At 41.9% G+C, this 22249-nt stretch overlaps 1 protein-coding gene and 1 long non-coding RNA gene across 6 annotated transcripts in view; one reads left to right on the top strand and one right to left on the bottom strand.

Annotated features, from left to right (window-relative positions):
* Positions 1-3525, bottom strand: part of IWS1 (interacts with SUPT6H, CTD assembly factor 1) — a 48985-nt gene extending 45460 nt beyond the window's left edge. For 3 of the 5 annotated variants that reach the window (XM_061135426.1, XM_061135430.1, XM_061135428.1), the window contains exons 1-2: positions 3387-3524; positions 813-931 (exon numbers count right to left, since the gene is read on the bottom strand). In XM_061135426.1, coding sequence (XP_060991409.1) covers positions 813-931; positions 3387-3420 — 153 coding nt within the window. In that variant the 5' untranslated portion in view covers positions 3421-3524. Of the gene's footprint in view, positions 1-812; positions 932-3386 lie in introns of all 5 variants that reach the window. The other 2 variants (XM_061135429.1, XM_061135431.1) reach the window with 1 other exon arrangement.
* A 319-nt stretch (positions 3526-3844) lies between these two features.
* Positions 3845-20789, top strand: LOC133051061 (uncharacterized). Its single transcript, XR_009691769.1, has 4 exons — positions 3845-4034; positions 15235-15336; positions 18439-18602; positions 19072-20789. It is a non-coding gene; the product is annotated as an uncharacterized LOC133051061 (long non-coding RNA).
* The last annotated feature ends 1460 nt before the right edge of the window (positions 20790-22249 follow it).

Genomic DNA, 22249 nt, shown 5'->3' with positions numbered 1-22249 from the left:
AGAATTTTCTTTTTTTAAAGTATATTGTTTAATGTCTTTCTTCTGCTACTGGAAAACAAGAAAAAAAAGAAGGATTTTCGTGGCAGTGGAACCTCATTAAGTCACTCATATGTCAAAAGAGCCTGACACATAGCAGTTGCTCAATAAATATTTGTTGGATATATGGCTACACTAGCGACATATCAAAGGACAGAGTCAATAATACAGTCTCTAACAATTGCATCTATTATTGCATGTAATAACCTAAAACTGGGCAATTTTCTGTGCATGTGTAGTTAAGCAAAATATATGGCATATTGGCCATCTTTATCATTCCTACACTTCAGTTTGTGTTTTACTGAAAACTTACAGCTGAATTTTTTAAAAAGCCTCAATTTTATTTTGTTAACATTGTGCAGTACAGACTGCATAACCAGGCAAGCAAATTAAAATGACACAAAGGTAATAGGTGATAACCCCCATAACTTTGTTTCCATTGGTATTTCTTCAGAGTGCAAATCCTCACTGTCCCATTAAGACATCATTCTGGGAATGAGGAAGCCTAGTCAAATATCAAACACCTGACCTATTTTCTGAATCCATAAGCACAGTTGAGACTGCCTAATATCCAAAATGAGACTCAATCAGTACTTACTCCCTATGATTTCATAAGTAACCAGACTAGCCCTATTTATTTTTAAAGCAGTTCTCTATTATTTTTGAAGGGTTTGCAGCCTAGACCCTGTGACAGGGTCTCTACATCTCCTAAATAAAACAAGTCTCATAGAATAAGCAAGGGAAAAGCCTCCCCAAAGATGTTGTTTAGCCAATACCTCTGAATGACGTTCTACACTTCCAGTGTCTGATCCAGAGTGCTGCTCATTTACATCATCCTCAACGTCTGACCCTGAATCCCGTTCATCCTGTACTGGGGTAGCGCCACCATCATCTGCTTAAAAATAAAACAAAAACCCACTTAAGGAGTAAGATGGATGACATCCTCAACTGAAATGAACACAATAAATCAAGAATAAGGTAAGAGCAAAGGTCACCACTGATGAAGCATAACTAATTTGTGAACAAGTACAATACGTACATAAATACTAACAGTCATAACCTGTACTGTTGACACATGTGGCAGTGAAAATATATCATTAAAGGAACATGAAGCTTAAGAAATGCCACTAAGAACCAAGTCAACAAATTCTAAATAACTGTGTGCACTTTCAACTTTGTTAAAATAATGAAGTCTATTTTCTCCACAGCACTTACTTACCACCCACTAATGGACTACCTGAGTTTCCAAGTTAATTTTGTTTAATGTGATTCTTTCCTCACTTGAATAAAAGTGCCAAAAGAGCAGAGATTCTAGTTCACTGATGAATCCCTGGAGTGGAGAACACTACCTGGTATAGTATTTGTTTACGAATGAAGAGCATACAGCATTCCATTCCAGAAATAGTGTAAACTCCTGGAAGTAAAAGTATATACCACTATACTATTATAAAACAAATTGCTACCTATCTTTAACCAATACTTTAAAAATACAAAGAAAAATTGTACTGAGAGGAATTTAGAGCTGTTGGAGGATACAGGAAGTCTTGGTTAAAAGTTTAATAAAAACGAAATTTAAAATATGAACCAGCTAACTACAGGGAAACCAAAAAACAAAAGAAGTTTAAGAATGAAATCACTATCATACTAGTGAACTATTATACTCAGCTAAGGAGTATTGAATATACATATATTTAACCTTTTTATTATATAGCATATTAAAAAGCAGAGACATTACTTTGCCAACAAAGGTCCATCTAGTCAAGGCTATGGTTTTTCCAGTGGTCACGTATGGATGTGAGAGTTGGACTGTGAAGAAAGCTGAGTGCCAAAAAATCGATGCTTTTGAACTGTGGTGTTGGAGAAGACTCTTGAGAGTCCCTTGGACTGCAAGGAGATTCAACCAGTCCATCCTAAAGGAGATCAGTCCTGGGTGTTCATTGGAAGGACTGATGCTGAAGCTGAAACTCCAATACTCTGGCCACCTGATGTGAAGAGTTGACTCACTGGAAAAGACCCTGATGTTGGGAGGGATTGGGGGCAGGAGGAGAAGGGGACAACAGAGGATGAGATGATTGGATGGCATCACAGACTCAAGGGACATGAGTTTGAGTAAACTCCAGGAGTTGGTGATGGACAGGGAGGCCTGGCGTGCTGCCATTCATGGGGTCGCAAAGAGTCGGACACGACTGAAAACTGAACTGAATAAAAAAAAATTTGAAGTATAATGAAAAGTTATGCTTCAACGGTCAGAATTGGGGTGAGGAAGGTCAGAAGAGGTTAAAACCCTGTCCTAGCATAATAGGAAATAATTACAGAATGCCTAAAAAGGATGCAACAAGATAGCATAAGTTAGGAATACGGGGATAAACATCAAAAAAACGGCTAAAAAAAAAAAGTCAGGAAATTGCTAATTTCTCATGTCTTTCAGCATATTAAATTTAAAAACACAAATGAACTGACAACTATCTTGAAAACATCAGGAAAACGTTTAAAGCGAAACAGTAGAATATGTTTGGAAACGTGTTTGCAGTCACTGCTATTCATCGTCACATATTAGAATCTATGTGAACGCAAAACAGAAAAGAAGGTAGTTAATGCTTAGAAATTTATTTAAGCACTTCTGACAGATAATACTCAATGGAACTAGAACACAATAGGAAAGCAAAAGTAATGTTTTTATTCCCCATGAGGTTCTGCCTTATTCGTCTTGGGTTCCCCAGTGCCCAGCACTGTGTTAACAGAGTGGGGCCCCGTGTTTATAAACAGAAAAAGAAAGAACTTAAGGGAGGAGAAAGGGGAAAGATCTCAAGTTGAAGGAAAGGCACAAAAATCACTAGTAAGCCCCAGAGGTACACACCTTATTCTAAAATACGTATACAACTCAACTCCGATGTTTTCTTTAATGGGAGAAACTAGTTTGCAGGCGTAGTCAAACCAGTTTCAACTTCAAGTGAAAAGTCTAGGTAAGATCCTGCACCCCCACTGAACAGCTAGCTCCCCGGGATTCTCGAAAATCACTCTCAACTGCTCAAAGAAATTCCCTATCAAGAGAGGCCATTCCTAGTACTTTGCACACAGTAAGCATTTGATATACACAAGGGGCTCCCACTTCAGCAACATCCTTCGCCGATCTGGAAGACGGCTTTCCGTCCAGAATTCCCTCTCCAAGGTTCTAACTTCTGGGTCCGCAGCCGGGCTGCCAGCTCTCCCCGCTACGCCTCAGTCAACATCAGACCCAGTCCCGGGAGAGGTTTCTGGGGCTTCCTTCCCTTCCCCGCGGGAGTGCGTGGCCAAGCCCGGTCGGGTAACCGCACCGCCCCCCAGCCCTGTCCCCTACGTCCCTGCCTCACCTGACTGGTCGCCGCTGTAATACTCCGAGTCCATGGCAGGCGGCCCTCGGCGGGGAGTGTCTGGGCCCCGCGCCGCCCCCGTCACTTCCTTGCCGGCGCTGTGACCACCGATAGCGCGGCCCGGGGCTCAGAGGCTCCCGCCCAACTGGAGTTTGGGGAGACTGCGGAGAGTAAGGCAGCAACGGCGGCAGACGCGCACACTTGGACCTACAAACGCCGGCAGAAAAGGCCGTACCCTGCTGGCGACCAAGGCGCGCGGGTCAGTGAGCTACTTCCCAGAAGCACCTCTGAGCCAAAATGGCGTCTGCCCCCGACCCTCAAAAGAATGCAGTGCGCAGGCGCCGTCACATGACATCTGGCCAATGAGAAGACTCAACGGTATGACGCACGGCATGGCCGGAAAGGAAACTTGTGGGGAAATTGAGCGGGAGCCCCGACTGCAATTAAAATCTTCTTGGAGGAACCTGGTCTGTTCCCCGTGGAGATGATAGTGTTACTTTATGGGTTCTCCGCCCGTGCTTTGTTTGAGTACCTTCTGGAGTATTGTTCCGAAAAATGAAGACTCGCTAAAATTAAATTTTCCATAATACGGAAATTAACTATCGTTCCCATCATGCAGCGAGGCGCTTGATTCCCGCCCTTAGTACGGTAAGTGGCGCATTTTCTTCTGGGACTTGTAGTTCGAAGCCTAGCGAGCTATGATGTGTTAATAAGTGGCCTGATCAAAAGAGCCTCTTTTCAAGGCATTTTTCGTCCTTTCTTTTTAAAAATTACGACTTAATTTCCATCTTAAGAAACCATTTGGTTTACAATAGGAAGTACAGGTTTTTGCTTCCGGAAGGGTTCCCGGATGAAATCTTGCTGTAGTGACATTGTCGAACTTCACTTGAGCCCTACATGCTTGTGAGAAACAACAATGGTTGATAAACTACCATGTCAGAACGCTGACTGTAAAGAACCATCCCTCTTCCTATCTCTCAAGTAAAGGTTATTCTCCGCTCTTTTCCATGAGACCTGGAAGACTTAGAGATGACCGCCTAGTTTACCCATGACAAGGCAGAAGACCTTTCCCCTTTCTTCTGAACCTGCTCAGATCTTGCAACTTTCTGTTCCTGTCTTTGCCCCTCTAAAACTAGTGCTGTGCTGTGCTTAGTCGCTTAGTCGTGTCTGACTCTTTGAGACTCCAGGCTCCTCTGTCCGTGGGGACTCTCCAGACAAGAATACTGAAATGGGTTGCCATGCCCTCCTCTAGGGGATCTTCCCAGCCCAGGGATGGAACCCAGGTGTGCTAGCGGATTCTTTACCGTCTGAACCACCAGGGAAGCCCAATAATACTGGAGTGGGTAGCCTATCCCTTCTCTAGGGGAACTTCATGACCCAGGAATTGAACAGAAGTCTCCTGCATTGCATGCAGATTTTTTTCCAGCTGAGCTACCAGGGAAGTCCCCAAATAAATAGATGCTGGAATAAGCATTTTTCTGTTCTCGTTACTGTTTGAAACTTCTGATTGCAAATCAATCACAACTATAAATCATCACACATTCCTTCCTAGGAAAGTCTAGACAACCCCATCTCCCCTGTACTAGATACTCTGATCTTCATATCTGGTGTACTCTCCCTATTGCAATACCCTGAATAAAGTCGATTTTCTTGCTTATTTTTGTCTTAAATGGAGAAGACAACATTACTGCCTTTAGATTGGAGGAAGTATAGGAAATATTCCCGAGGAGGTGTAGCCTTGCAGAAATAGGGCCTTTCGTTGGTTGGCAAAGCATACATCTTGGATTGGATTTCTAGGCATACCTAGCCTGCTATAAGGACCCATGTGGTGCCCTGAAAAGTCCACATTCTACCTTGGAGTTCAGATTTATGAATTTTATGATGTTAGCTATGTTATGTGGACAAGGCAATGGCAACTCACTCCAGTACTCTTGCCTGGAAAATCCCATGGACGGAGAAGCCTGGGAGCAGTCCATGGGGTTGCAGTCCACGGGGAGCAGCCTGGGAGCAGTCCATGGGGTTGCTACAAGTTGGACATGACTGAGCAACTTCTCTTTCACTTCTCACTTTCATGCATTGGAGAAGGAAATGGCAACCCACTCCAGTGTTCTTGCCTGGAGAATCCCAGCGACAGAGGAGCCTGGTGGGCTGCCATCTATGGGGTCGCACAGAGTCGGACACGACTGAAGTGACTTAGCAGCAGCAGCAGCAGCAGCTATGCTATGAATTCTCAGAATGTCATTAGTGAAGCCACATCCCAGCTTTGATAATCCTGGAACCATTGTTAACCAGTCAGATTACTTGGCAAAACCCAGTTCTAGGCTACAGAAAAGGACATGGAAAGGAAGAGAGAGGGATGGTTTCTCTAGAAATTACCATTTTCTTGCAAGAAAGTTCATAGGCAGTCCTATACATACAGTGTATATACATACATACATACAGTGGAAAATAGCTTTGAAGTCCCAGTCTACCCCTTCAGCTGTAGGAATGACATCTTCTTAAGCTATTGTGAAAATCGAAATAGCAAGGAATTAACAGTGCCTGGAACTAAAGGTAGAAAATTTAAAAATTCATTTCCATTTAGTAGAAAAGGGCCCAGGATCCACCTCTCTTCCAAAGAGATCTACCTCTCTTCTAAGAGATTGTACCTGTGTAATAAGGTGAGTGAATAGGGCAGAAATCCAAGAAGAGAACCCACTGCAAATCCTGTCAATAAAGATCTTGTAGTTTACCCAAGGTATACAACCAACAGCTATGAAAGTAATTGGGCTAAGCAATGCAATTACAAAAGGATAATGACTGAATTTTAACATAAAAATTCTAACTGTCCTGATGGTTTAGAGAATGGAGAAGTAGAAGCAGACTTAACACAGCATAATGTGCAGAGAGTCAGAAGGCTGTAAGGAAAGTGTCAGATCTATGTTTTATACTCAAGAAGCCATTAACTTAGTGAGATAGGACAGGCTTTTTGAAACAAACATAAGAGTCTTAGTTAAAGCATTGTGCTTGCAAATGCAAACACAGATCCAGGAGAGTTTTCCAGAGCCCCTTTCCACCAGGTGGCTGTCTTTCAGAGCCTCCAAAGGACAGATCTTGGAGCAGAACAGATAGGCTTTCTGAGTCTTGGCTGCCTTGCATTTTGAAGACCACCATCTCTCTCCACTCCTCGTTCCAGTCCCAGCACAGCTGGTGGTAGAGAGGCCACTCAGCAGGGAGGCTATTTTTTCTCTCTAAGTATACTAAAGATAGAGAAGAGACATGAGAGACATGGGAGAAACGAGCTTGTGGTAGTCCTGAACTCTGTTTCCCTTGACTGATAACCATGCAAGAATTATCCTTCCAGCCTTTTGAGACACTGCAACTTGCTGAATATTTCTGGGAGTGAAAAGTCATACAATATGAAGAGCAGCCTGGCAGTGGCAGAACTTCAGGCTTGGGGATCAGAAATCTGGGTTCTGTGTCAAGCTCTGAGCTTATTGTGTTAGATGAGGGAGTTGAATCAGATTTCAAGGCCCCTTGTTGTTGTTGTTGTTCAGTCGCTAAGTCATGTCTGACTCTTTGCAACCCCATGGACTGTAGCATGCCAGCTTTCCCTGTCCTTCACTATCTCCCAGAGTTTGCTCCAACTCATCTCCATTAAGTTGGTGATGCTATCCAACCATCTCATTTTCTGTTGCCCCCCTTTCCTCCTGCCCTCCCATCAGGTGGCCAAAGTATTGGAGCTTCAACATCAGTCCTTCCAATGAATATTCAGGGTTGATTTCCTTTAGGATTGACTGGTTTGATCTCCTTGCTGTCCAAGAGACTCTCAAGAGTCTTCTCCAGTGGCACAATTTGAAAGCATCAACTCTTTGACACTCAGCCTTCTTTATGGTCCAACTCTCACATCCACATATAAGTCCTGGAAAAACTATAGCTTTGACTATACAGACATTTGCTGGCAAAGTGCTTTTTAATACACTGTCTAGGTTTGTCAAAGCTTTCCTTCCAATGAGCAAGTGTCTTAATTTCATGGCTGCAGTCACTGTCCACAGTGATTTTGGAGCCCAAGAAGATATCTGTCACTGTTTTCACTTTTCCCCCTTTTATTTGCCATGAGGTGATGGGACTGGATGCCATGCTCTTAGTTTTTTGAGTATTGAGTTTTTAAGCCAGCTTTTTCATTTTCCTCTCTCACCCTCATCAAGAGGCTCTTTAGCTTCTCTTCACTTTCTTCCACAAGAGTGGTGTCATATTCATATCTGAGGTTGTTGATATTTCTCCTGGCAATCTTGATTCCAGCTTGTGATTCATCCAACCTGGTATTTTAATGGCATATTCTGCATAGAAGTTAAATAAGCAGGGTGGCAATATATACCCTTGACGTAATCCTTTCCCAATTTTGAACCAGTCCATTGTTCCATGTCTAGTTCTAACTATTGCTTCTTGACGTGCATACAGATTTCTCAGGAAACAGATAAGGTGGTTCAGTATGTCCATCTTTTTAAGAATTTTCCACAGTTTGTTGTGATCCACACAGTCAAAGGCTTAAGCATAGTCAGTGAAGCAGATCTCTTTTAGAATTCCCTTACTTTCTCTCTTATCCAATCAATGTAGGTAATTTGATCATGGATTCCTTCACCTTTTCTAAATCCAGCTACTACATCTGGAAATTCTTAGTTCACATTCTGCTGAAGCCTAGCTGAAAGGAATTTAAACATTACCTTGCTAGGATATGGAATGAGCACAGGTGTGTAGTAGTTTGAGCATTCTTTGACACTGCCTTTCTTTGAGATTGGAATGAAAACTGACCTTTTCCAGTCCTGTGGCCACTGCTGAATTTTCCATATTTGCTGACATATTGTATTTTAAGAGCACCATCTTTGGATTTGAAATAACTCAGCTGGAATTCCATCACTTCCACTAGCTTTGTTCGTAGTAATGCTTCCTAAGGCCCACCTGACTTCACACTCCAGAATGTCTAGCTCTAGGTGAGTGACCACTATTTTCATTATTCTCTGTTTCATTATTATTTTATTATTCTCTGTGAGAGAAGCCGTCTCCAAGTCTGACCTGCCTTCTTGTGCTTGAGCCACTAGGGGTCCCTGCAGGTGAAGAAACAAATGAAACAAGTGCATTCTAAGCCTGCTTTCCCGCTCTCTGCAGTGTTCTCCCATCCCAGACTCACCACTCCCTAAGACACATGCAAGATTTGTCCTACCACATCACTCAGAATACTGAAAAGTTGGACCCACTTGAAAGCCCACGAGTAGTGGATAATGAATCATTAAATATCAATACCATGGCACACCACACCGCCACTAATACAATTTAATTGAACCTTTAGCCCTCACATGGAAGGATGGCCAGAATATATGAAATTAACAAAATAGTCATAGAGTACTGTAAATGGCAAAACTTTATGTGAACAACCAAAACCCCACCTAAGAATTCCCTAATAAAAATAGAGGGGAAAAAAAAACTTTCAGACAAAGATCGAAAAGCCAAAAGCCATAAAAGTCTGAAAATGTTGACTACACACAAAAAATTAAACATAATAGTAAAACAACTGTAAAAACATATGCTGGCAGAAACAACACACCATTAACAAAGCCAAAAGATAAATGACTAAGAATTTAAAAATTTTTTATTCAACTGTCATAGAGCCTTCTCTATGTGGTTAAGAAAAGTGATTAAGACTTCACTTTCTAGGTGAAGTTCCATCCCTGGTCATACAACTAAGATCCCACATGCCTCCTGGCCAAAAAACCAAAACATGAAACAGAAGCAATATTGTAACAAATTCAATAAAAACTTTAAAAATGGTCCACATTACACTGGAGAAGAAAATGGGAACACACTCCAATATTCTTGCCTGGGAAATCCCATAGACAGAGAAGCCTGGTGGGCTACATTTTAAATATGAATTTATTTTCCATTTTGTTACCTGGAACTTTTAAACCAGAGGGTAGACTTTGTGTCATTTGATAAAAGGGAATTTCCTGGCTCAGGTCTTCAGTACTGTTCTGCTCTATTACTAACAGTACAGTACAGTACAATTCACTTAGTCGTAAACATCAACAGATCTATTACTAAGGATGATGTTTAACATTTCCACTTGTGCTGAGCAAGGACCAGGTCAAAGTCAGGCCTCAGGCTGTTGAATTTAAATGTCTTATGATAAATAAGGTCCCACAGTGTAGCACCAGGAACTATATTCAGGATCTTGTGATAAACCATAATGGAAAAAAATATTAAAAAAAGAATGTCTATATGTTTATAACTTAGTCACTTTGTTCTACAGCAGAGATTGGTACAACTAAATCAGCTATACTTCAATAAAAAAATAAAATTAAGAAAAAAATGGTCCACATTAAAAAAAATCTTTAAAAAATTTATAGAACAAAAGGTTAATCTCCTTTATGAATATAGAGACCCTAGAAATCAATAACTCAATAGAAAAAGACCAATAAACCAGTAAAAAAAAATGGACAAAAGATATGACAATCCACAAAAGAGAAAATATTAAGGGTTCTAAAATTCATAAAAGATATCCTAAAACAAGATCAAAGCAAATTAAAATTGTATTGAGATACTATTTTTCACTTCTCAGATTGCAAAAATCTGAGAGCATTCCACTGGTGAGGCCATGGAAGAAGAGCCCCTCTCCCAGGATACTGGTGGAAGTTTATTACAGCAGCCTTTACTTTCTTACTACTTGCCAGAAAGTAAGCTGGCAATATTTATAAAAATTACAAATGCATATGCCCTTAGCCTAGTAATTGAACTTCAGAAAATGTATCCTACAAATACACGTGGCTATGTACAAATGATGTATCTACAAAATTACTTATTGCAGCACTAATTGAAAAATGCTGGAAATAACCTAAATATCCAATCAGGAATGATCACAAAATTATGATACATCTGTACAATGGTATGTTATATAGCCATAATGAAAAGCAAAGAAACTCTCTTACTGATACATAAAAAGATTTCTAAACTGTGAAAAAAGGCAAAGCGCAGAACAGAGTATGCTATCTCTTGTGAAAAGGAGAAGAGTACATATATTTGTTGTTGCTTTTAACTATGTTTTTTTAATTTGAGATTGTATAAGAAACAAAACATTGGTTTTCTGTTGAGGGAAGGGAGGACAAGGGAAAATGGTGCACATAAGCGTCTAAGGTTGTTAAAAACATGAAACATGTAGTCTTGTTCCACATGGTAACTTCTACTCAGCTCTGATTTTGTCATATTATACCTGTGAAATGGATAAGCAGAAGCCTCAATGGAGTCAGTAGGTCAGAAAGGGGAGCGCTAATGCTCTACCGCTTCACATCGGTTACAGACCCAACAGACAGAGAAGTATCTTTACATCTCCAACAGGAAGAAGATTACTGCTCTATTACCCAGCAGGAGCTAGGAAGAATTTTTCCTGGGCTGGCAACCAACAGCCAGTGAGAAGCTGTTACAACTCAGCCAACGAAAAGCCGCTACACTGCAAATTAGAAGTTTCATTCAGTGGACTCTGTTTAACAGCCTCTCCCAGTGCCCCCTCCTCTACAAAGAAAATGGTCCTCTCTTTTGTTCTCTGGATATATCTGCAGTTCACCATAGATTGCATGTCGTGAACTGCAATTCTTTGCTGTTTCTGAATAAACCTTTTTTGCTGGTAAAATAACCGATTGTTTTAGGTCAGCATATCAAATTGACTTCACACCCCACTAATGGGCTTACTACTCATAACCTGAAAACCAGAAGTGCCAGTCTCTAGTTGATCATGATGTGGAAGCTACCCAGATCAATTTGCTATGCTTGGGCCCCATCTCTAGGCCCAACGATCAGGCAGAGATATCTTCATGGATTCTGGTCTTGCTTTGTATAGAAACCGTCTTTGTGTAGATGTGTGCCCTGTCCTGAGCACAGCCTCTTCAACACACAATTATGTATGTGGCTGAGTAATTATTCAAATTACAAAAGGAAGGACGTCCCTGAAGGTCCAGTGGTTAAGGCTGTGCTCTCCCAATGTAGAAGCTGCGGGTTGAACCCCTGGTCAGGAAATTCCACATGCCATGCAGTCAAAATAAATAAATAAAGACTTAATCAACTTAAAAGAATTTTTTTTTAAGTTACAAAATGACTCTTTGTTTTTGTTTTGTTTTAGTTGACTTTGGTTTTGGTTTGTGATGAGCACCACCTCTTTGGAAATGTGGGAGCCGAGACCATCACTATGTCATAAAGGGGTTCAGCTGTGAAATCATGGTTGGACCAAGTGAACTTCACAGTCTTTTTTTAAGCTATTTTTTAATACTGTTAAAATATATATAACATAAAACTTGCCATTTTAAGTGTACAATTCACTATATTTATAATGTTATATAGCCGTCACCACTATTTCAAAAAATTTTCATCATCCCAAACAGAAACTCTGTACCCATTAAGCAGTAACGCCTCATTTTCCCTTACCCACAGCCCCTGGTAACTTCTAACCTGTTTTCTCGATGAATTTGCCTATTCTATATATTGCATACCATGTCTGCCCTTTTGTAACTGGTTTATTTCACTTAGCATATTTTCAGGGTTCATCCATGTTGTAGAATGTGTCAGAACTTCATTTTTAAGGGTTAAATAATATTCAATTGTACATATATATGGATATCCATATTTATCCATATATACAAAGCACAGATATACTTTATTTATCCATTCTTCTGTTGATGAACACTTGCATATTTGCCACCTTTTGGCTACTGTGAATAATACTTCTATGCAGACCAAAGTTGCCACACAAAATCGGCACACAAAGATTAGTTTTTTTCTGTACACTAGTAATGAACAATCTGAAAAGAAATTAAGAAAGCAATTCTATTTATCAGAGCATCAAAAAGAATTAAATACTTAGGAATAAAGTTAACCAAAGAAGTGAAAGACTTGTGCACTGAAAATACAAACATCTATAAAAACACAGAATATGTAAATAAAAAGATGCCTCACATACATGGACTGGGAGACTTACAGTGGTAACACTGCCCCAAAACGATCTACGGATTCAATGCAATCCCTATCATAACCCCAATAGTACTTTTTTTTTTTCCAGAAATGGAAAAACCTGTCCTAAAATTCATATGCAATCACAAGGAAATCCTGAAGAGTCAAAACAACTTTGAATAAGAAAAAGTTGGGAGACTTTCACTTTCTGATTTCAAATTTTACTACAGACCTTCATTAATCAAAGCAGTGTGGTACTGGCATAAGGACAGACATATAGACCAATCGAATAGAACTGAGAATCCAGAAATAAATCTTCACATCTACGGTCAACTGATCTTGACTAGGATGCCAAGACCATTCAGTGGAGAAAGAACAGTCCCTTCAACAAATGGTGACAGAAAACTGGACATCAACATATCAAAACACTGGACCCTTATCTTAACAACATATACAAGAATTAATTCAAAATGGATCACAGATCTAGATGTAAGAGCTAAAGCTATAAAACTTTTAGAAGTAAGCATACAAGCAAATCTATGTACCTTAGAGTTAGTGATAGTTTCTTAAATATGACACCAAAGGCGTAGGTAACAAGAATAATAAAGTGGACTTCATAAAATGAAAAAGATCTGTACATCAAAGGAGCACAACCAAGAGAGAAGAAAGATGATCCATAGAAGAGAACATTTTTGCAAATCATATAGCTGATAATTGCTTAATATTTAGGACATATGAAGAACTCCTACAGTTCAGCAATAAGAAGACAAACAGCCCAATTTAAAAACAGGCAAAGGACTTGAATAGACATTACTCCAAAGATATACAAGTAGCAATAAGCACATGAAAAGATGCTCAGCATCGCTGGTCATTAGAAAAACACAAATCAAAACCACAGTGGGACACCATGTCACATCAACTAAAATGGCTGTAATCAAAATAACAGAAACTAACAAGTGTTGGTGAGGATATAGTGAAATTGAAATCTTTGTACAGTTGCTAGTGGGACTTGTGCATCCACTGTGAAAAAGTTTGGCCATTCCTCAAAAAGTTAAACGTAAGATTACCATATGACCCAACAAATCTATTCCTTGGTATGGATACCAAAGAATTGAAAGCAGAAACTCAAACAGACTCTTTGTCTTTTAATATATTTTAGATTTTGGAATAATTTTAGATTTACAGAAAATTTGCAAACAAGTTTAATTTCCATGTATCCCTCATCCAGTTCCCCCTAATATTAACAACCTACCTTACCATTTGTCATTACTTTTCTCAAAAGCCAGAAACTAACACTGAATCATACATATTCTTAATTAAACTCTAGTGAGAAATTTCATGGACAGAGGATCCTGGTAGGCTACAATCCATGGGGTTGCAAAAGAGCTGGACATGACCTAGCGACTAAACAACAACACAAGAAGACTTTATTTAGATTTCAGCAGTTTTTCTACTAGTGTCTTCTCTTTGTCCTAGGACCCCAACCAGGATATAGTATTGTATGGCCTCCTTAGTCCCCACTGATCTATGACAACTTCTCAAACTTCTCTTGTTTTTCATGATGTTGACAGTTTTGAGGCATCCTGGAAAAATGTTTTGTAGAATGTCCTTCAGTTTGGTTTGTCTGATGTTTTTCTCATGATTAGACTGGGATTGTGAGTTTGGGGGAAGGGCACCACAGAGATGAGCCACTGTCCTCATCACAGACTGTGCATGTGATGTATCACAGGAAGTGATAAGCTTGATCACTTGGTATATTAGTTTGATAGGGATGCTGCACAAATACCGCAGATTGGGCAGTTTAAACAACAGGGATTTATTCTGTCACAGTTTTGGAAGTGGGAAGTTCAAGATCAATGTGGCAGCAGGGCTGGTTTCTTCTAAGGATTCTCTCCCTGGCTTGTAGGCAGCTGCCCTTCCCCTCTGTCACTGCTTTGTCCCTCTTCATCTCTATGTCTTAATCTCCTAAGGACATCAGTCAGATTGGACTAAGTAAGGCTCTACCCTAATGACCTTGTTTAACCTTAATTACTAGTATTCTTGCCTGGAAAATTCCATGGAAAGAGGAACCTGGTAGTTACAGTCCATGGGGCTGCAGAAAGTTGGACACAACTGAGTGTGCATGCACACACACACACACAACCTTAATTATTACTTCTTTAAAGGTCCTATCTCCAAATGCAATTCCGTAATGGGCTACCTCAAGACCCTAGACTTCCATTTGGCTCTAAAAGTCAGGATTTAAGAGGAGATACAAAGCTGGAAAGTTAATTATATTAAAAAAAAGGAGAAGTTGCTAAAAGTTGTAATCTCTGCTTTTGGGACTATGCAGGAAAAAAGGTTAGTTGTTTTTTTTCCAAAACTGGTTTAAAGTAGCCGTGAGTTTTCCTGAATTATTTGACACCTTTTCCAGGTGGTAAAGGCAGACAGCACTAAGAGCAAACCCTGCCCTGCCCTGCCCTGCCCACAGAGCTGGCTTCCAGCTGGCCTGCAGTGGTGGGGGGTGACAATTCCTCTGCACCTGGCCAGCTTCAGGTACAAGAACAAATAAGATCAATACCAAGGTTCCCTGTCCAAAGCAGGCTGCAATTTAACTGGACATACTAGCTCACAGTCCTTTAACATTTATGGTTAAGATGGTATAATTATTGGGCACTCACTGAGTACTCAGGTTTCTAGGTGTGAATCCTAGCTCTGTCACTTTCTAACTTATGATGACCTTGCACAAAGTGCTTAACCTCTCTGTGCCTAAACATCATCTATAAGCTGGGGATAATAGTGATATTCATCTCATAAAGTTGTTATGAAATGAAATGTGTTTATGTATAAATAATGATTCCTGGGACATAATATATATATTAATTATTATCGTTGTTGTTAGGAATTGTGAAGATACAAACAACTGTAACATATGATTCTTGCCTTGAGAAACGTACCATCAATCAGGAAGTCCTACTCTGAAAAAAAAAATACATGCTAACAGGTAAGTTATGTGATGTCTGTAATGAGTGCCTTAGAAATTAAAAGGGGGGCAAGGCTAGAGTGGCAGTCAGGGCCAAGTACCTGGGAAGAGTGCTTGTGCTGGTGTTTGAAAGACAAAGGCAGATTTGGACGGCAGTGGGATCATGTTTTGAAGATGGTAGATTAACTGTTATAACAACAACAAATTTCAGTGACTTGAAATAAAAAATTTATTTCTTGTCCTTGTAAAGGGGTACTGGGGTCAGTGGTGGAACTCTGCACCCCAGAGTCATTCAGGAACCCAAGGTTTTTCCATATTGTGGCCCCACCACCCCCTAGGGCCCCAGAATCCACTCTTGGATGCTCCTCATGCCACCAACAGAGAGGAAAAGAGAGACTGTGCAGGCTAGCGCAGGAGGTTTAAATGGGCAGGCTGGGAAGTGAAGCATATTACTCACCCTCATTCCATGGTTGATCCTAATCATGAGTGAGGCTGAAAACAGTATTCCAGCTGTGGAACCAGGAGGAAAAGAAACTAACCTTGGTGTACACAGAGCATTCCAATCAGTGGTAAGAAATCCATCCTAATGCTGCTGCTGCTGCTGCTTTTTTTCTTTAGAAATAAAGCTTTTAACAATGGGCCTCTCACCCTTAACCTTTTCCAAGAGCTGGACAAAGTGTTATCATCATTATCACAATCAGCATCATCAGCATCATTTAGCTGGTTTATTGAGTTGCCACGTAATCAGATTTTGCTGTTCCTTCCACTACTTCAACTCCCCAGGGCAATCATATTAGTCATCGGGATGCTATTGACTCTGGTCATGGGGCAGAGGTCCCCCTGTTTATGACCAGTAGCTGGACTTTAAGTTCCAGGGCCCAAGACCGAGATTTATTCACTGGACTGCCATGGTTTTCCAGAGAGGAGAAAATGACATATTTTGTGCCCTTGTGGTCAGGTTACTCAAGACGACTGTTTTCTTGCTCTCTGTACATCCCCTGCTGAACCAGGGCCTCCTTCACCTACATCCTACTCACAGGACTGACCTTCCTACATATTTGCCACAGGCCCTGGCTAGTGATTGCTTTTATCAAAGAGGCAACGAGAGGCGTGTCCCTCTGCTGGTTTCCCTGGTAACTAATAAGTCAAACTGATGTCAATTTCACCCCATAACTGGCTGTCATGTCCTGCCTGCTGTTAGCCACATCCAGTGGGGGTGTCGCTCAAGGACCTCGCTCTGACTCTGTCATCCATTAAACCACTGATATCGCTCTCACTGACTCCAAGCTCTTTCTTTGGTCTTAAAGCCAGGCAAGTGTGGGCCTTAGAGCAGGTTATAACACAACTGTGTCCCTCCTGTTGCCTAACCCTAACCCCAACCTTTGGACAAACCTCTGGGTGGGTCCTTCAGATGGGTTATGAAAAAGCCCAATCAGAATGAGTCATTCCTCCTGGATAGAGTTAATGGACACCCCCCCACCCACCTCCAGCCCATCAGGACTTGGGTTCTGAGATTTGCCCAGTCTAGTGACGGTGCTGATCCAGGGAGGATGCTGCACTAAGACTTCTCTGTTGATATAGGCATTTTCTTGGTGTGTCAGAACGAAGATCCTCTAGGGAGCACCAGCCCCTTCCCTCTACCCCCTGTATCTTCTGAGCTGTATCTTTTTGCCATTCAAGGAGGCCAATTTTGGCATCACTTCTTCCAAGTAGCCATTCCATCTAGCCCTTGCTGTCCTCCTCTTTCTCCCAGCCTTAATTGTACTCGAACCTATGAGCTATGTATTAGTTCTCAATGGGAGAAGATTTTCCCCTCTAGGAGACATTTGGTAATACTTGGAAGCAATTAATTGCACCACTGGGGGAGTGCACATAGTGAGTAGAGGCCAGGGATGCTGCTAAAAAAATACCACAGTGCCCAGGACAGCTCCTCCCAACAATAATATAGTTCGAAGTGTCAATAATGCCAAAGTCAAGAAAGTCTGAACCACACAGATAGAATGTTTTCCATACTATGCACAGCTGTTTCCAGGGAAGCATTTAGGCTTGGTTTCTTCTCAGATAATTTTGTCCTAGGACATTGGTGATCACAGAAATTAAAGGATAAATTCTGTTTGGATCCTAGGCTAGGATGAGCAAATTGGAGAAGCACCTTCCCTGAAAATCTCTAAAAGTGGATGTCTTATTCAAACTTGAGGGAGTCCAGGTTTGTTTGAAGGTTGGTGTGGTGTAATATAGTGCAGTGAGCCCTAGCCCTGGAGTCAGGCAGACCTCCATTCAAATCTTGCCCCCACCACTTTTAGCCACAAGACTTAAGCAAGTTTCTTAACTTCTTTGGTTTTAATTTCCTTACTGTGAAAAGAGTTAGATAAGCACCTCTAATTTGTAAGGTTTTGATGAAAGTTGAATGAGTGGCATAGGCCATGAACCCATTACATAGAAAGCAGTTATAAATGCTCATTTTCTTTGAGACAGAGAATTGTAAAACTCTGTAAACAGTAACTCAGTCACAGACGTCTGTGCTTACAGTTGTGCTACTTTTTAGTGTTAATGGATAACTTTGGCTTCGGTAGGCTGGATAGGAAGATTGGGGCCACTAGGAAACAAGCTGCTTCAGGTCGCTCTATGATGGGTTTGGCAGAGCTGAAATCAAATACCCTCTGTACATGGAACTCTCATATCTGCTCAGAGTCACATGACAGCTGGACATGGATATGGACATGTATACCTATGGCTGAATCTCTTCACTGTTCACCTAAAACTATTACAACATTGTTTTTTTTTTATTACAACATTGTTAGTTGGCTGTGCCCCAATACAAGGTAAAAAGTTTATTAAAAAAAAAAAGAAAAAAAGCAATGCTCACTGCGCTTTTAGTTGCTATGCAGATACTATAATGGGCTTGACCTTTGGACAGAATGGAATGGAACACAGGTTGTCTCATGGAAGCCTTTTGGTTCAAGTCAGAAATATATTTTTAAAGGTTAGCAGACTCTGCATCTTGAGGAGAATTGTGGCAGTAACAGTAGGCTGTGGGACAGTCAAGTCTGGCCACATGTGTGACAGGTAAGAGTTCTTAGGCTGCGGCAGGCTGAGTTCCCAGACTCTTTCCTTGATTCCCAGGACTTGGGGTACCCTCAGCAACAGAAAACCCGAGGCTCTCAGAGGACTGCCCCTCAGGAGTTCCCTTTGAGCTCTACCAACTGATGCGGCAGTCAGGCCAGGTCCTTGAAGTTTCCTGGACACTGTCTGCTGGGAGGGACCACTTGATGTGCTGCTCGAGAAAGGTTAGTGACCAAGCATTCAGGCCCCTTGTTTCAGTAAGTTCCCTTCTGGAATCTCCCTGTGATGACATATTGCAAACAAAGCTGTGAGCACAGGTTCGTACACTGCAGTGTTCTGGGTGGTAGTGATGCCACCCCATGTCCATCCAGGGATGATGGTTACACAAATGATGGCACATTTATAGCATGGACCACCATGTTGCCTTTTTTAAAAATTAATTTTTATTGGAGTATAGTTGATTTCTGCTTTATTGACCATGCCAAAGCCTTTGACTGTGTGGATCACATAAACTGTGGAAAATTCTGAAAGAGATGGGCATACCAGACCACCTGACCTGCCTCTTGAGAAACCTATCTGCAGGTCAGGAAGCAACAGTTAGAACTGTACATGGAACAACAGACTGGTTCCAAATAGGAAAAGGAGTACATCAAGGCTGTATATTGACACTCTGCTTATTTAACTTATATGCAGAGTACATCACGAGAAACACTGGGCTGGAGGAAGCACAAGCTGGAATCAAGATTGCCGGGAGAAATATCAATAACCTCAGATATGCAGATGACACCACCCTTATGGCAGAAAGTGAAGAAGAACTAAAGAGCCTCCTGATGAAAGTGAAAGAGGAGAGTGAAAAAGTTGGCTTAAAGCTCAACATCCAGAAAACTAAGATCATGGCATCCGGTCCCATCACTTCATGGCAGATAGATGGGGAAACAGTGGCTGACTTTTTTTTTCTGGGCTCCAAAATCACTGCAAATGGTGATTGCAGCCATGAAATTGAAAAATGCTTACTCCTTGGAAGGAAAGGTATGACCAACCTAGACAGTATATTAAAAAGCAGAGACATTACTTTGCCAACAAAGGTCCGTCTAGTCAAGGCTATGGTTTTTCCAGTAGTCATGTATGGATGGGAGAGTTGGACTGTAAAGAAAGCTGAGCACCGAAGAATTGGTACTTTTGAACTGTGGTTTTGGAGAAGACTCTTGAGAGTTCCTTGGACTGCAAGGAGATCCAACCAGGCCATCCTAAAGGAGATCAGTCTTGGGTGTTCATTGGAAGGACTGATGCTGAAGCTGAAACTCCAATACTTTGGCCACTTGATGCAAAGAGCTGATTCATTTTAAAAAGACCCTGATGTTGGGAAAGATGGAGGGAAGGATGAGAAGGGGAAGACAGAAGATGAGATAGTTGGATGGTATCACCGACTCAGTGGACATGGGTTTGGGTAAACTCCGGGAGGTGGTGATGGACAGGGAGGCCTGGTGCTGCGGTTCATGGGGTCGCAAAGAGTCGGACATGACTGAGTGACTGAACTGAACTGAAGTTCAACTGAAGTTGCTTGTATTAAACTATATCTCTGTAATGCACTTTCTGATGCTATGGGATTCACCTCCTCGGATACAACTGAGCAACTTAGCTGAACTGAACTGAATAGTTGATTTACAATGTTGTAATTGTTTCTTCTATACAGCAAAGTGGGGCTTCCCAGGTGGCTCAGTGGTAAAGAATCCACCTGCCAGTGCAGGAGATGTGTTTGATCCCTGGGTGGGGAAGTTCCCCTGGAGAAAAAAATGGCCACCCACTCCGGTATTTTTGCCTGGGAAATCCCATGGACAGAGGAGCCTGGCATGCTACAGTCCATAGGGTCAAAAATAGTTAAACATGACTGAAGCAACTTAGCACCCATGAAGTATGTCAATTCCAGTCCCCCAACTTAATGCCCCCTCTCTTTGCCTGGTGGCTCAGCCGGAAAAAAATCTGCCTGCAATGCAGGAGACCTGGGTTTGATCCCTGGGTTGGGAAGATCTTCTGGAGAAGGGAATGACAACCCACCCCAGTATTCTTGCCTGGAGAATCCCATGGACAGAAGAGCCTGGCGGGCCACAGTCCATGGGGTCACAAATAGCGACCACTGAGCAACCAACACTTTGACTTTCATTTGTCCCTTAAAAACTGTACATTTGTTTTCTACATCTGTGACTCTATTTCTGTTTTGTAAATAAGTTCATTTGTACCATTTTTTTTAGATTCTACATATAAGCAGTGTCATACGATATTTGTCTTTGACCATGCTGACTTGAAGACTGATGGTTAATATTTTCTATAGTGTAAGAAAATACTTATGATTTAATGTCAAACTATTTTTTTTAAAAAAGCAGAAGACAAGTCTGTAAGTATCCAAAATATGTTTCTATAAAATTTTAAGACAGGCTCTGGAATAAAAAAGTCTTATGAATCATATTCTTCTACACAAATACTCTGTTCCACTATTTTTTTGGAAGAAGACAGTGGAATGAAGGCCACAAAGGACCCAGTCTGGTCTCAGGAGCCCCAAAGTAGGGGGCTCATCATTTCCAGGAGCTGCCAGGATTAGCAGCACCCATCCTGTGGGAGTGAAATGTTTCCTTTCTAAACCAGAAAAGCCACCTGCCACGAGAAACCCTCCCAAAGCAAGTGTTGACCCAAAAATTGGATGAGGTTTTAGGGGCCAGGAAGCTATCCGGAGCCGGACAGAACTTGAGCACAGCACGTTTGGGGAGTGGGTGGGAAGTTGACTGGATGCCTCAGAGCCCATGCTTCCTCCAGATGGTCCTTCCTAAGTCACCTCCCAATTCACTTTCCTACCTTTGGCATCTCCAACTCAATGGACATGAGTGAGCCAGCTCTAGAAGATGGTGAAGAACACGGAAGCCTGTCATGCCTCAGTCCACGGGGCTCAAAGAGTCAGACACGAATGAGAAACTGAACCTTTGTCCTGGGCTGGTTGGTTGTAAGGAACAGAAACTCCTTCAAGTTGTCTCAACAATGGAGTGTATAGCAGTAGGAAGCTGGGCTTCTGTGGAGCCCACAGCAGAACCCACAGAAAGCTCAGATAGCAGGGGCCACTGCCTCTCTCCAGGGCTACATGATGTCTACCCCATGGCTCTTCAACTTTATCTTTTCCCTTCCACCAGCATTTGGTTCCCATCTCTCAAAGAGGCTCAAGGTCAGGGTTGGCCTCAGTCCTATTTAGAAGATGATAGGGACTTCCTTGGCGGTCCAGTGGCTAAGACTCTGTGCTCCCAATGCAGGGCGCCCGGATTCCATCCCTGGTCAGGGAACTAGATCCCATATGCTGTAACTAAGGATCTCACACCCTACAACTAAGATTGAATGCAGCCAAATAAACAAATAAATATGACAGCTAGTTCCCACACCTCTGCCTGCCAAGTCCTGGGAAAGGGAAGGAACCCAATAGGCTCCGGCTGGGTCAGTGATGAGTACCCCTGAGGCCTCTCCTCACCCAGGGAGTGTTGCAGTCAGCAGGCATCTCCCATGGACTCATTTCCCACCCACCTTCAAAGACCTCACTGTCACTTCCAGGGACTGCCTGTCCCCTCCAACCTGGCCTCTCCCAGGGTGCACTGCTGCATGCTTTTTCCTTCCAAAGGGTCTGTATTTGCCTTATCACAAAAATCCCCCTTTATTCAAGTCCCAGCACAAGTCAGCCCCTTCTGCTCCCAGGGACTGTACTGGGAATCTAGGTGCCCCAGTGGCCTTTAGCTCTGGTGCAAAGCTCTCTGGCCTCTCCTGTGTGTGCTCCCAACTAGGACGGGGGGTTTGGGAGTAGAACTCCTGCATAGGCAGCCTTGGAGTTCCTGTGATACCT

The sequence above is a fragment of the Dama dama genome, chromosome 33, assembly GCF_033118175.1.
Source record: "Dama dama isolate Ldn47 chromosome 33, ASM3311817v1, whole genome shotgun sequence".
Classification (NCBI taxonomy): Eukaryota; Metazoa; Chordata; class Mammalia; order Artiodactyla; family Cervidae; genus Dama; species Dama dama.
The sequence above is the reverse complement of the archived record's forward strand: the minus strand, read 5'-3'. Positions and strand labels throughout refer to the sequence as shown.